The sequence below is a fragment of the Schistocerca piceifrons genome, chromosome 6 (assembly GCF_021461385.2).
Source record: "Schistocerca piceifrons isolate TAMUIC-IGC-003096 chromosome 6, iqSchPice1.1, whole genome shotgun sequence".
Classification (NCBI taxonomy): domain Eukaryota; kingdom Metazoa; phylum Arthropoda; class Insecta; order Orthoptera; family Acrididae; genus Schistocerca; species Schistocerca piceifrons.
In genome coordinates this window covers 579,410,971-579,426,306 of record NC_060143.1, presented here as the reverse complement: position 1 = coordinate 579,426,306, position 15,336 = coordinate 579,410,971, and the positions used below count along the sequence as shown (strand labels likewise).

Here is a 15,336-nt window from a genome sequence, read left to right as displayed (position 1 = left end):
AGTGACATATTTTGCGTTTTCTATACGTCTGATGGAAAGTAAATGATCAATTCAATTGCGTATATTTACAATGTATGTATTGCGACATTTAATTGCTATAGTGCTGGTAAAACGTTATATTTTAACCTTGGGAACAATATATTTATGTATTTGGTAGTTACGTATTGTCGTTTTCAGACAACAATCAGGGTAATTTCGTCCAGTCGGGCGAAGTGGTCAGTCGTCTGGCAGGGAAAAGCGGCCAAGTGGCCACTTTGCCCGAACGTAACCTCAGTAACTTGCTTAGGCTATCTGTTTTAAAACAACCGATTGATAATAAGAAAATAGTCTGTCTGAAAATACGTAGGTACACTAAAGCATTAGTATATTAACCGATTTTTGATACTTATGTTCTATTATTACAGGAATGTGCTAAGACGCCATCAAATTGTTTGAGAAAATCACTGCAACAATCGTGGGATTCCCAGGCTATGCAACAGGCACTGGAAGCTGTAAGAAAAGAAAAGATGCCCTTTGCAACAGCAGCCAAACAGTTCAATGTTACAAGAAACACACTTAAACGAAGATTCCAGAAGAAAAACCGTGATGCTATTGAAAATAAGAAGATTCTTGGAAACTTTATATGTGTTTTCAACAAAAAGCAAGAAGAACTTGTTAACCATATTTTTAACATGGAACGAATATATTATGGCATATCAGTAACTGATTTACCACACTTGGCGTTTCAACTTGCTGAGCGGAATGATCTACCACACCCATTTAATAAAAAAAAAAAAAGATGGCAGGCAAGGACTGGGTGGCACAGTTTCGGAAAAGACATCCAAACATAGGCCTTAGGAAAACAGAATCCACTTCAATGGCCAGGGCTCAGGGCTTTAATAAAGCTAATGTACAAAGATTTTTCAACGTTCTCCAGGGAGTGCAAGAACAACACTTTTACCCTGCTCATAAAATCTACAATGTTGACGAAACTGGTCTAATGACAGTTCAGTCTAGAAATTTCAAAGTCTTCTCTTGTAAAGACAGACGCGAATTTGGTGGTATTACGTCAGCAGAAAAAGATTTGCTTTCAACAGTAGCCATATGCATGTCTGCAGGGGGGGACATTTATTCCACCGTTTGTGATGTTTCCCAGTCAAAGAATGAAAGTTAAACTTCAAGATGGTGCTCCTCCAGGAACCGCATTTGCGTGCCATCACAGAGGATGGATGCAGATGGATATTTTAAAGAAATGGTTGATAATTTCTTGAATTACATAAAACATACGGCTGACGATCCAGTCCTACTTATTCTGGATGGACACGCCACCCACACAAAAAATACAGACTTCATAGAAAATGCCAGAGAAAATCATACAACTGTAGTGTGTTTGCCACCACATTGTAGCCACAAACTACAACCTCTAGATGTATCATTTATGGCACCTTTCAAAACATTCTATGCCAGAGTTTGTGATAAGTTTCTCCGAAAGAACCCAGGAAGGGTAATAACACAATTCCAAATTAGTAAGCTTCTTGGAGAGGCATTTCTGCTGGCAGCAGTGCTGTCTACAGCGATAAATGGATTTCGTAAATGCGGGATTGTCCCTTTGGACTCGTCTATATTTTCAGATACAGATTTCCTTGCTGCAGAGGCGTGCATATCGGACATAGGCATAATCTGTGGAGAAAACTTAAATGATAATAGAAGGGACACAGTAAATGAGACAAACAAAGGAACTGAAGGTGTTAAAGACGTAGTTAATAGGCCTATGCAAATTGAAGAAGATGAATTTGATGTTGTAGCAGCAAACAGCGAAGAAGCAGTTGATAGTCCCACTAATGAAAGTGAAGCTGTGCAGGAAGGAGAAGTGAGTGGCGATAACAATGATGTGGGCACTTTCATGGCTGACGCAAATGAGAAGGTAACACAGTCAACATCTTTTGCAGTAAGCCCAAGTTAAGACTAGGCCAGCAGCAACAACAAAGAAGGGGCAAAGAAGGGGTCAGGCAACGATAATAACCTCTAGACCTTACAAAACCGAGCTGTTAGAAGATAAGGCGGAAAAGAAAAAGCAGATCAAGAAAAGAAGAACAAACCCTGTAAAAAAAAAAAAAATGAAACGATTGTATGCAATTGTTGGCTAGGAGGCCCCACGTGGGGAAGTTCCGCCGCCATATTGCAAGTCCTTTTTAATTGACGCCACTTCGGCGACTTGCGAGTCAATGACGATGAAATGATAATGAAGATCACACAACACCCAGTCATCACAAGGGAGAGAAAAATCCCTGACCCCGCCGGGAATCGAACCCGGGACCCCGTGCACAGGAAGCGAGAGCGCTACTGGAAGACCACGAGCTGCTGACAGCATGTAGAAACAGAAGAAATGACTAACACTTCCAAACCAGCTGTTGAAATAAAAAGGCCTAATAACAAAGCAAAAGTGCAAATAGGAAAGCTAGGAGTAAAGTGCAAAGAGCATCTTTTTGAAAAATAGAGGAAGATAAGGACACTGACGCTTTTTATTGTAATGAGGCTTTCTCTAAATCTAAAGACAAGAAGGTTGCATTACATGCTCTGATTGCAAGGTGTGGGCTCACGAAGAATGTGCCGGATGTGATGAAGATGACGACGTGTTCGTGTGTGAATATTGTAGAGATAAGTGACTTATGACCCTAATTTGACTTTGATCTCATGACAAATGATGCACTGTAACTTGGAAATTAAAACTATTAACGTTTTGTATAATTTGGTAAAACGTTAATAAGTATGAATATTTTTTCTCAAATTTAAATAAATTTCATTCTGTAAATGTAAAATTTCGCAATTCCTTCCTATTCAGTGTCCTAACCTTGTTCTTTGAGTCTTTTTTACTTTTTATCCACCTGTGGCCACTTTGCCCTACCTGCTGGGCAAAGTGGCCATTTTGCAGACATTCATTTAAGCCCACTTCTCTACTACAGAACAAGGTACTGTGTAATAGCACAACATTTTTATGGTTCTAGAATGTACATAGCTTAATAAGATATATTCTACATGCTTGTATGTCAAATAAGGTAAATCAAACAAAACGTTTTTCTTAGGGTGGCCACTTTACCCAGCTTTCCCCTAGCTTCCTGTGCTTATTTTCCAGGGATACTTAAAAGGCACTGAAAGAAAGCAAACTTTGTTGCGCCGTACTTGTTAATTTGAGGTGGTGACAGTATGGCATTACTGATTACTCCCACTTGACCATCTAGATGGCAATATCTATCATCATCATCATAGGGGACTCCTGTTGTCATAAAAACATTTTCAATCATCCCAAACAGCAAGGGGGGTTGACAACAATAGAAGGTGGCAATTTGAGGCGAGTACTAAGCTTTGGGCATAAAGCGCAGGCCATTGTGTCTTGCGGCAGGCAAGGTGGCTGACAATTGTGCGTGAAGTCTGGTTTGCTGTGACCAAATGGTAAACGACTTGACGTTTGCATTTCGCGCCGCAGAAGACCTAGCAGGCACGCAATTTGTGCCAAATGTATGTTTTACTCTGTTTCATACTGCAGACACGACGGGGAAGGGTTCTGATGACGCGAAAACGTTCCTGGAAACAATCTGGGATCGTTGTACACCAGTAACACTATTAAAAGTGGAACTGTACCCATGGTGTGAGTGTGGAATCTTAAGTCGTAAGTGATGTACCGGAGGTTGGATGATGTTGGTAGGGAAGAGTCTTGAGTCATCGATGCACTGGGTTTTCGGCATTCTTTGTGCAATCTGAAGACACTTCACTTTATGCACTGCAATCCTTTTGTCAATGCTATTCCGGAGTGGCGTATCGGTCAGTGTGCTACGTCGCGGCCACATTCTCGCCACGAAATAAGGCGCAAATGCGAAGAACTGCGCTTTTAACGACGGATTCGGGGTCACTATAGTTGAACTCTTTTATCTTGGCGGCTCGCGCATGACCGCCCAGACGCGGGAGATTGCTGCGTTGCCAGTTGTACACGACGCACGCGCCAATAGAAGCAGCGCCATAGTATAGTATAGTTCGCAAGCTTACGTTTAGGGGGGAGCGCGCAGTTTATGAAGTAAAGCCACCACGGCCGCATTAACCCATTCGCTGCTACAGAGACGTGCTCCCCGCATTCCGCGCTGTGCGCGATTTTGTCACTGCACTGCTCGCCTGTGAAGACACATGGTGTTCCGGCTGCTTTGACACACTTGTCATTCGATTCCACAAAAACTATTTGGCCCAAAAATTAGATTTTTACACATCTTCTTGACTGATACCTGCCCCCCCTCCCCCCGCTTCCATTGACTGATTCAAGTGCTTTAAAATAAAGCCAAACGCGCCAGGTGTTAATAAAACTTTTATTACAGTCGCGAAAGACGGAATATTTCTCAATATTACATACGACACCTATGTGGTACTTAAATTAAATGAGATTTTTATACAGTAAATTTTATATGAAATTTAGGTACCCTGTCCACATTTCATTCTCAACATTGTGGCAGCTAAAATCGACCATACGGAAAGTATACGCTATGGACTTCTACCTCTGCAAACTCTTCAAAATTTCGTGCAATGGTTTACTACATTTAATGTTGCACAATAACTGGGTTGAACATCGAAACTAAATTAAGTCACTTATGGGGGGAAGGTATCAGTCAAGAAGATGCGTAAAAATCTAATTTTTGGGCCAAATAGTTTTTGTGAAATCGAATGATAAGTGTGTCAAAGCAGTGGGAACACCATGTGTCTGCACAGGCGAGCAGTGCAGTGATGACAAAATCGCGCACAACGCGGAATGCGGGGAGCACGTGACTGCAGCAGCGAAAGGGGCAATGCAGCTAATGCAGATGTTTCAGTTCCAGACTCAGCACCCAGCAAATATCTACATTGCTAAACACAGTGCAGAAGCTACTGGCCAACGCTGCGTGCCCGATGGAACAAGCAACACCTATAACTATACCGCCTTTTCTCCAGTTTCATGACAAGGCAAGGAATGGCTAGAGTGAAAACAACAGTCTGAAGCCCACGTAATTGCTCACAATGTACGAGGTACTGTGAAACACCCCTGTTTCTTGTCTACAGTAGGAAGTGCAGTGTTCTGCCTCTTACAGAAGTTACTCCCTAACGCCACTCCAAGTGAACTTTCGTATGATCAGGTTGTAGATTCGCCAACTAACTATTACGACCAACAAGTGAATGTGGTAGCAGCAAGGTATCAATTTTTTAATAGCAAAAAACGGTCAGAACAAGCTTATCATGAGTGATTAACAGATTTTCAGGGAATGACGAGGAAGTACAAATTCAAATTTGCATGTGGTCCTTTATATTCAGATGTTACGTTGCATGATGCCATCATGTACAGTGTAACTCATGTAAAACTCAGAGAACAGATTCTGAAACAGTCCGATCCACCATTTGAGCAAGTAGGGCAAATACTAGATCAGTGCGATTCAGGTGCTCTGTCGGCCGATAAATTTGGGATGCCATCAATTTGTCGGGTTGAGCCCCCTGTTTGTGACCAGCCCGTTTGGCAGTGGCAGCTCGCCACGCCGCGTAAACAACTCTCCACGCCACGTAAGCAGCGCGGTAAACAGGCAGCTACACAGGCGAACAGAATGAGTCATGCCCTCGGTATTATTCATGGTAGAAGTACCAAGACTGCTCCTCCCGACAAGCTCAGTGTTATGCTTGTGGCAAGAAAGGACATGTACAGTCCGTATGTTTGAAATGGAACAACCATAAAAATTCGGCCCACTCCCAAAAATCTAGTCACAAGGTCCGTGACATTAACGAAGTATGTTCAAATTCTGCAATGGGCATTAGCAAAACTAGCAAGCAAGCAGTTGCTTCAGTGCTACACCAGTCCAATAAACTTCTTGTTCTTTTGCTTCTTTGTAGGAAACGTATAAATTTTCAATTGGACGTGGGTGCCTCTGTTACACTGATGAATCGTCACACATATGAAATGTGGGATCCCCATGCCTGTCTAAAACCAGCACGTAACTGATGGCTTATTATGGACAAGACATTCCCGTTCTTGGAAAATGTACTCTGCCTGCCACGTATCGCTCGCGTACATTAACAGTGATTCTTACTGTGCTACAATCACACGATTGTGAAAACATATTTCGTTTTGATTCATTTGATTTGTTTGGCTTTAACATTGAGAACAACACATTTGTCAGTGTCTGCATTCCATGCAAAAGCTTGCGGAAAGAATTCCTGGAACTCTTTTCTGAAGGTTTAGGCAAAGCTAACAATTTTGTTGCACATATTACTCTGAAATACAATGCTCAGCCGAAATTTTGCTGGATCAGAACTGTTCCAGTGGCATTACGGGACGAAGTCGCTGCTGAACTTAAAGAACTGCAAGATCGAGGAGCTACTGCGCCAGTACAAGCTTCAAAAATTGATTTGCGCGACCTGTATCTTCAAATACCACTCGATGAATAATCTCAAAGTGTTTGTAGTGAATACTCATTTGGGCTTGTTTAAATGTTTGCGTTTGCCTTTTGACAATGCTTCCGCACCCGCCATTTTCCAATGGTATTTGGAACAGCTGACTGCTCAAGTGCCAAACTGTTCAAACTATTTGGACGATATTGTCTTAGCAGGTTGTACACCTGAAGATTATATCGCAAATTTGCGTACTTTGTTTCGTGTGTTATCTGATGCAGGACTAAAGAGTAAACCTGAGTTGCAGTATCTTGGTCATGTCATAAACAGTCAAGGTGTCCATCCTCTTCAGTCGCATTTGTTAGCCATACGAGATTTGCCATTTCCTCGAAATGTCCCAGAATTGCAGTCAGTCTTAGGGAAAAATGAACTGTTATATTCGGTTCCTACCTAGAGGTGCAGAAATCGCAGCTCTATTGCATCGCTTGCGCTGCAAGAATGTCCCCTTTGTGAGGACTGATGAGTGCCAAGTAGCTTTTCAAAAACTGAAAGATGCATTACTCTGTGATCGATGCTTAGTTCAATATGATCCTGACAAACCAGTTGTATTGTAAGTTGACGCCTCCTCTTACGGAATCGGTGCTGTGCTTTCGCACAGAATTGGCGATAAAGATAGGTCTATTGCTTTCGCATCAAAAGTGTTGTCCAGAGCTCAGTGTAACCATTCACAAATTCAGAAAGAGGCATCGGCTATTGTGTATGGTGTCACCAGATTCCACCACTATTTGTATGGCAGAAAATTCTACTTAGTAACTGATCACAAGCTACTAGAGTCTTGTTTCGTCCGACGAACCGGTTCCCGCACGAACTGCATAAAAACTGCAAAGATGGGCTTTGTTGTTGTCTCAGTACAGGTACGACAGCTCAACATCATAATGCAGACGGACTGTCACATCTTCAGATTGGCCCTGATACAGACTTTGACGCTTCTGCTGCTTGTTGTAACATCGATGCTCAGAATTCCGAATTGCTTCAATCTTTTCCACTGAACTATAGGAAAATTGAACAGGCCACGGAAACTGATTCAGGTTTGAACATTTTGCTAGCATACATTCGCACATCTTGGCCTCGTTGCCTGCATAGCATAAAAAACTCTGTTGTGCACCGATGCTTTGAACGTCGGCATAGCTTCGCTATACAGACGGGTGTGATTCTTGTTCAAAATGAAAGTGGACAGTCATGTGTGCTCATCCCTAAAGCTTTCCAAAAAGAAGTGTTGCAGTTACTTCATCGAGGACACTGGGGGATTGTTCGACCGAAACAGCTAGCCTGTCGACACTGTACTTGAGAGGGTATGGACACCCAAATAGAACAGATGACGTCACAGTGTCACGCATGTGCGGAAAATGAGTCCACTCTTCGACAGACATTCTCTCCTTGGCCTAAGTCGCATCACCACGGCAACGTTTGCACAGAGACTTTGCGGGACCTGTTTGGAACACTCGTTGGTTGATTGTGGTTGACTCATATAGCAAGTTTCCTTTTGCTGTGCCAGTGAAGTCGACAACTTCACGTAGCACAATTCATGTGCTGTCCTTTATTTTTTGCCTCGATGGCTTACCTGAAGTCATAGTGTCAGACAACGGCCCTCAGTTCACGTCAAATTAATCTGAAACATTCTGTGAACGCAATGGCGTACAGCATCTAACCAGTGCACAGTTCTGTCTCCAGTCAAACGGCGAGGCGGACCGTTTTGTCAGAACCTTCATGTGGCAGATGGCCGAACTTCGCTCCGCACACACCAGGCAACTGTTTCTCGCCTCCTGTCGTTCGCACCGACGAGATGGACCGTCGCTGGCGGTACTGCTTCAAGGCCGCCGCCATCGGGCACTGCTCCACCTGCTGCACCCTCCTCAGCATCCGGCGCCGAAGGAAGGCCGTAAGTATCGCTTCGCACCGCATGATGTTGTGTCTTACAGGTTTTTTATCGGCAGCAGACGGTGGGCGCGAGGCGAGATCGTCCATCGACTTGGAGCTCGCATGTATCTCATTTCAGGTCCAGACGGAATGCAGCGCCGGCATCACAATCAACTTCGCCACTGTCTCGTGCACGTTGATCCTTCTGCGTCTCTTCCCCCAAATACGCGGATCCCGAGGACAGCGCGGCCACAGCAGCCGCCAAAGGGTGTCATCACGACACCTCTGGACGATCCCACGGAGACGGAGCCTTCGCCTGCTCCGCCTCATCTCGTCCTACCGACGGAGCTGGACCCACCCACAGCGCAGCAGCCGACGCCTTCCACATCTGGTTATTGACCTCAGGAGGTGGACGCGCACCCTTCTGGTTTTTTTCTGGGGGACGTCTCTGCCAGTGCGAAGGCTGCATGGCGTGGTACGGCCGGAAGCTTCATGTCCGCTGGAAGCCACAGCTTCCAGTCCAGCGAAGGAGGGGGGCTGGGGGGGGGTGGCGGGGGCGGCGAGGAATGCTCCGGTGTAACGACAAGCGCCGGCGCGACGATGAAGAACGGAAGAGCAGAGAGGGCTGCGAGGCGACGTCAGACAATAGTACGCTGACTAGGACGTCACCACGACAGGAGCGGCATCTACCCGAGGAGAACGTAAGCTCCGCGCCAGCGTAGCTGCTTCCGGAGTAGAAGACGACCCGCCATACAAACGCTACAGGAGTGACGTAAGTGACGTATGAACTGAATTGTTTTGCTTGCATTGAACTTGTACATACCAAAGGCTTTGATTAATTTCATGTTGTCATTTGATTGCGACATACCTTTGTGAATGCGGAAAGTTAAGTATCGTCAAATCAACTTACTGTAATGAACTGCATTAATACGATTTGCTTGAACTGTTGTTTGGCGATCCGAGAAAACTGCTTCCCAGGCACCCTATATTGGACGTGCGGGCAGGATATTACACAACTGCCTCAGACCGAGACTGAGATCGCACTACACTCTCTCTGCGCCTTCCAAAGATTATTCTCTTCTCATGGGAGAAGGTCTCTGCAAACTGTGGCGAGCTCGGTAGTTGCACACATGCTTTGAAGCCGAGAGATTTTCCCATCATACAGTATTCTCAAAGTGAAACATCATTTATGGTTGTGTCATTTTAATTATTTATATACTGTAGAATAGTTAATTTATGATACAGGCTACAGTCATGGCATTCTCCTTGAAGTTATGAAGTGTGAGTAATTATTAAATGCTCTGTCATTTAATAAAATCACGACATCATTAATAATTTCATTTTTTGTTTATCTGAATTATAAGATAAGAACAAGTTGTTGTATTTTGTGACGATAAGTGAAGAAACTGCTTAATTTTGTATGGTTGAGATTTGGTAAAATCAACAGTAAAATATATTCTCCAGAACTAGTAGGAAACTATCCCTGAAATTAACTATAAAATTAAAAAGGAAAGAATCGTTAAAATCAAGGAAATTAAATCCATAAATACCTTCATAATGGCGTCGATGACTTTCAGCTGGGAAAGGTCTGCAGTGGTGACAGGTCGTAGGTAGTCGCCCCCAGTTCCGAAACAGTCGTCCAGCTCGCGCTGTGCCAAGTCCTGCCATTCCGGGTAGAGTCCCAGCGCACACAGCACGTAGCCCGTCGCGCAAGAAGTCGTCTCGATGCTAGAAATGCCTAGTGTCATTGCCTGCGAAAAGAAAACACAGATGAGGATGAAAGCTTCACTTTGTTAATAGACTTTTCGTGAGCAGACGAAACTAAATCTACGCATTTGCAGGGTTTTTGTGTCATTTAATAGATTGTGAGTATTGGCCTCTGAACTTTTCGGGTCATGTCGCCTACTTCGTAACATTTAGACACGTGAAGCAAACGACCTTTCTCGGATGAGGCACTTGGCGATTTAACATCTCACTAGTGCATGACAACGGACTAAAACAGGAGATTGAAGAAATGGCGGCCAAATGTCTCCCATTTCAGTCAAGATACAAAGAACGGATTCTATGGTGGGTTCAGTGCGTTGAATCACAAAGAAAGCACGTCTTAATACTACTACTCCTGCTTGCACGACCTGATTGCAACCCATCTGATCTGACTAATCACGTATCAGATATAAAACGTATGAAATCGAATATAACTGCTTCACCTCGGAGATATTTAGGCGAATAAGGAAACGAAATATGGATGACATTGTGCAGCAAGGCATTTCCTTATTACACATCGTCAGGAACTAATTAACAATCTGGAAGACGATGATGATATGGTATACAAATTACGATCAAACGTTACGCATGAAGTATTATACCGAACCGTACACAGAACAACATATTGACTTGGAGGTCGGTAAGGAATTTCTGTCAAATATCCCCATCACAGTTAATCTTGCAATGATACAGAATTCTTCGAGAATGTATCTCGTGGGGAAATGAAAACTGTAACCAAAGAAGCGCTGCGAGGAAAACCAACTGGCGTAGATGTCCTTCCACTAGAATTTTATGTGGGTGTGACATAACTGGCATACCGATGAGAGAAATATACAGTGAACTAACAGACAAGCCCCTCGCATCCACATTTACAGAAGGGAGGTAAGCCACACAATGGAAATATCTTACACCTTGTAGCTACAAATATGCCCGACCTTATCGACAGTATCAGTATAGAAACGGGAATCAGCTATCACGATGTCACCGCGCGGGCTAGCCGCGCTGTCTTCGGCGTCTTGTCACGGTTCGTGCGGCTCCCGCCGACGGAGGTTCGAGTCATTCCTCGGGCATGGATGTGTATTGTCCTCAGCGCAAGTTAGGTTAAGTAATGCGTAAGCCTGGGGACCGATGAACTCAGCAGTTTGGTCGCATAGGAACTTGCCACAATTTTCCAATTTTTCTTATCATGATATTATTACAGCAACTATGTTACGAAAGTTAATAAATCACTCAAGAAGGCTAGGAGAGTGTTTCTGCTAGATAGAGCAGATAAGCACTTATTAACATGTCACTTAGACAGTGAATTAGCATCACTTAGTTCCAGTCAGGTGAATGTAAATGAACTATGGGCAAAGTTAAAGCAGACTGTAAATCGTAGTCTATAGAGTTATCTGCTCAGTAAGTGGTTAAAGGATGGAAAAGACCTACCATGGTTTAATAAGGAAATTCGGCGGATGCTCAGGAAGCAGAGGCTGTTTACCTCTCGGTTCAAATGGGAACGTATAAATGACAAGCGAAGGTTAGTAGAGATTCGTGCGTCTGTGAAAAGATCTCTGTGCAAAGCATACAACAACTACCACCGTCGCACCGTAGCAAAAGATGTGGCAGAGAACCCGAGAAAATACCGGTCGTACGTAAACTCGCTCAGTGGGTCTAAGGTTCCATTCAGTCCCTTGTTGATCAGTCTGGTGTGGCAGTTGAAGATAGCAAAACGAAAGCCGAAATTTTTAATTTCACATTCAAGAAATCGTGCACACAGGAGAATCGTACAAACATACCGTCATTTGACCATCGGACAGATTCCCATGTGGATAACACGATAATAAGCATACCTGGCATAGAGAAACAATTGAAATGTTGGAAACCACCAGGTTCGAATGAAATCTGAGTTCGATATTACAAAGAGTACTCTACGGCCCTGGCCTTTACCTGGCTTGCATTAATCGCGAATCTGTCGCCCAGCGCAAAGTCCCAAGCGTCTGGAAAGAAAAGCAAACGACTCCAGTAAAAGAAGGGTAAAAGAACGGACTCGCAAAATCACAAACCAGTATTCCTAACTTCTGTTTTCTGCGGAATCCTTGAACATATTATCAGTAAGAATATAATAAACTTTCTTGAGACTGAGAAGCTTATATGCACGATTCAGCACGATTTTAGAAAGCATCGCTCGTGCGAAACTCAATTTTTCCTTTTTCTCACATGATGTACTGACAATTACGGATGAAGTTCAACAGTCAGATTCCATATTTCTACATTTCCGGAGAGCATTTTACACGGTGCCCCAGTGCAGGCTGTTAATGAAGGTACGAGAATATGGAACAAGTTCACAGGTAAGTGAGTGGCTCGAAGACCTCTTAAATAACAGATCCCAGTGTGTTGTCCTCGACGGCAAGTGTTCATCAGAGACAAGGGCATCGTGTGGTGTCACCGCCAGACACCACACTTGCTAGGTGGTAGCCTTTAAATCGGCCGCGGTCCGGTAGTATACGTCGGACCCGCGTGTCGCCACTATCAGTGATTGCAGACCGAGCGCCGCCCCACTGCAGGTCTAGAGAGACTTCCTAGCACTCGGCCCAGTTGTACAGCCGACTTTGCTAGCGATGGTTCACTGACAAAATACGCTCTCATTTGCCGAGACGATAGTTAGCATAGCCTTCAGCTACGTCATTTGCTACGACCTAGCAAGGCGCCATTATCAGTTACTATTGATGCTGTAAAACATGTACAGTCAAGAGCGATGTTCACCAATTATGGATTAAAGTTAAGTATTCCAGAAGCTACGTACGTTTTTTACTAGTCTCATTCCGTGTCCTGTTCCAGACCTCACGCCAGCCTGCGTGAGCTTAAACGCGTGCCTTTCGGCCTCCTTTCATAGTGGGTTGGCTGTCTTGCCAAGCCACAACACATCGTCATGACTGCCCCTGGGAAGTGTGATGGGACCGCCACTGTTCTCTATATACATAAATGATTTGGTTGACAGGGTGTTTTCTGATGATGCCATAGCGTGCGGTAAGGTGTCGAAGTTGAGTGACTGTAGGAAGGTACAACATGACTTAGGCAAAATTTCCGGTTGGTGTGATGAATGGCAGCTAGCCCTACGTGTGGAAAATGCAATTCAATGCTGATAAATAGGAAGAACAAACCTGTAACGTTCTGATACAATATCACTAGTGCCCTGCTTGACACAGTCAAGCCGTTCAAATATCTGGGCGTAACACTGCAAAGTGAAATGAGGTGGGACGAGTATGTGAGAACTGTGGTAGGGAAGGGGAATGGCCGACTTCGGTTTATTTGGAGAATTTTAGGAAAGAGGGGTTCACCTGTAAAGGAGACCCCATACAGGACTCCGTGACAACCTAGTCTTGAGCTCTGCTCGAATGTTTGGGATCCATACCATGTCGGATTGAAAGAAGAAATCGAAGCAGTTCAGAGGCGGGCTGCCAGATTCGTTACCAGTAGATTCGAACAACGCAAAGTTTTACGGAGATGCCTCTGGAACTCAATGGGAATCCCTGGAGGGTAGGTGACGTCCACTTCGACAAGAACTATTGAGAAAATTTAGAGAATTGCCGAAGAATTCTACTACCACCAACATACGTCGCGCTTAAGGACCACGACGACAAAATACGAAAAATTAGTGCTATATGGAGGCATACAAGGCAGTCGTTTTTCCCTCCTCTATTTGCGAGTGCAGCAGGAAAGGAAATGACTAGTAGTGGTACAGGGTAGCCTCCGCCATTCACCGTACGGTGGGTTACGGAGTACCTGTGTAGATGTAGATGGAGATAATTATTCCTAAAACGTCAAAAAGTGAGAGGTCGCAAGATTTTAGCCTAATAACACTTCCTAGTGGCTACTTTAAAATAATCTCATGCACAATGAACACCAGATTAAACCCAGTCTTGAAAAATATTGAATTGGGCCATATCAGATTAGTGCCCAAATAGGACTATGAATGCTTGATACGCCTTGCGAATGTAGATATATTATTAATTTAACGTGGATATGTCAAATGGTAGCTAGCATTAATGTTTTTAGATTTTAATAAAGCATTTCACACATCAGTCACGAATTTTTACTCAGAACTACACACATCAAAAAAAGTTTTGCATCACTCCAGTTTCCAGAACTCCTGAAGATAGACGTTGACTGTGGATATTGTATCTCAGACACACTCCCTTTGACTGTTCAGAGACGTCACTAATCCCGCCCAAAGATGTTCAAATGGTTCAAGTGTCTCTGAGCGCTATGGGACTTAACATCTGAAGTCATCGGTCCCCTAGAACTCAGAACTACTTAAACCTAACTAACCTAAGGACATCACACACACCTATGCCCGAAGCAGGATTCGAACCTACGACTGTAGCGGTCGCGCGGTTCCAGACTAAAGCGCTTAGAACCGCTAGGCCACAACGGCCGGCCACAATGATGTAAACCCCATGCAAGAGCAGTGCCTATTAGACGGAGGGGGTCCGACAGCGGATCGGTTCTAGTCGTTCCACCAGGAAGGAGGTACACGGCTCGTGCTGTCTGAGTTCAACCATGCCTAGACGGTCAGAACCGCAGTTCGATTGCGTCCGTATTGTTACTTTGTACCACGAAGGGCTCTCAACAAATTAAGTGTCCAGGCGCCTCCGAGTGAACCAAAGCGATGTTGTTCGGACATGGAGGAGATACAGAGAGACAGGAACTATGGATGACTCGCCTCGCTCAGGCCGCACAAGGATGGATGACAACTACATACCGATTATGGCTCGGAGGAACCCTGACAGCAACGCCGCCATGTTGAATAATTCTTTTCGTGCAACGACAGAACGTCGTGTTACGAGTCACACTGTGCGCAATAGGCTGCATGATGCGCAACTTCACTCCATACGTCCATGGCGACGAATGGCGATTTTCGACCACGACACCATGCAGCACGGAACAGATGGCTCCAACAACACGCCGAATGGACGGCTCAGGATTGGCACCGCGTTCTCGTCACCGATGAGAGTCGCACATGCCTTCAACCAGACAATCGTCGGACACGTGTTTGGAGGCAACCTGGTCAGGCTGAACTAGTTACACATACTGTCCAGCGAGTGTGAAACGTCCCCTTTGAACAATTATACATGACTGTGCTTAACCTGACACACAATATTTTTTAGCGCAACGCAATCTGACTTTCAAAATTCCCTACAAAAGAATGGCCCTGACTAACATTAAAGTATACCTTTCACAAATCACTTACCTCACAAAAATCTTCGCTGCTCAAGCTACTGCAATACAGCGAGCGCCACTACT

General features: G+C 44.4%; 1 protein-coding gene across 1 annotated transcript in view; it reads right to left on the bottom strand.

The window, feature by feature from the left end:
- LOC124803467 (probable cytochrome P450 4aa1) overlaps nt 1-15,336 on the bottom strand; it is a 217,173-nt gene that overhangs the window by 20,527 nt on the left and 181,310 nt on the right. Inside the window, exon 5 of the mRNA XM_047264657.1 lies at nt 9,837-10,037. Coding sequence (XP_047120613.1) covers nt 9,837-10,037 — 201 coding nt within the window. The remainder of the gene's footprint in view (nt 1-9,836; nt 10,038-15,336) is intronic.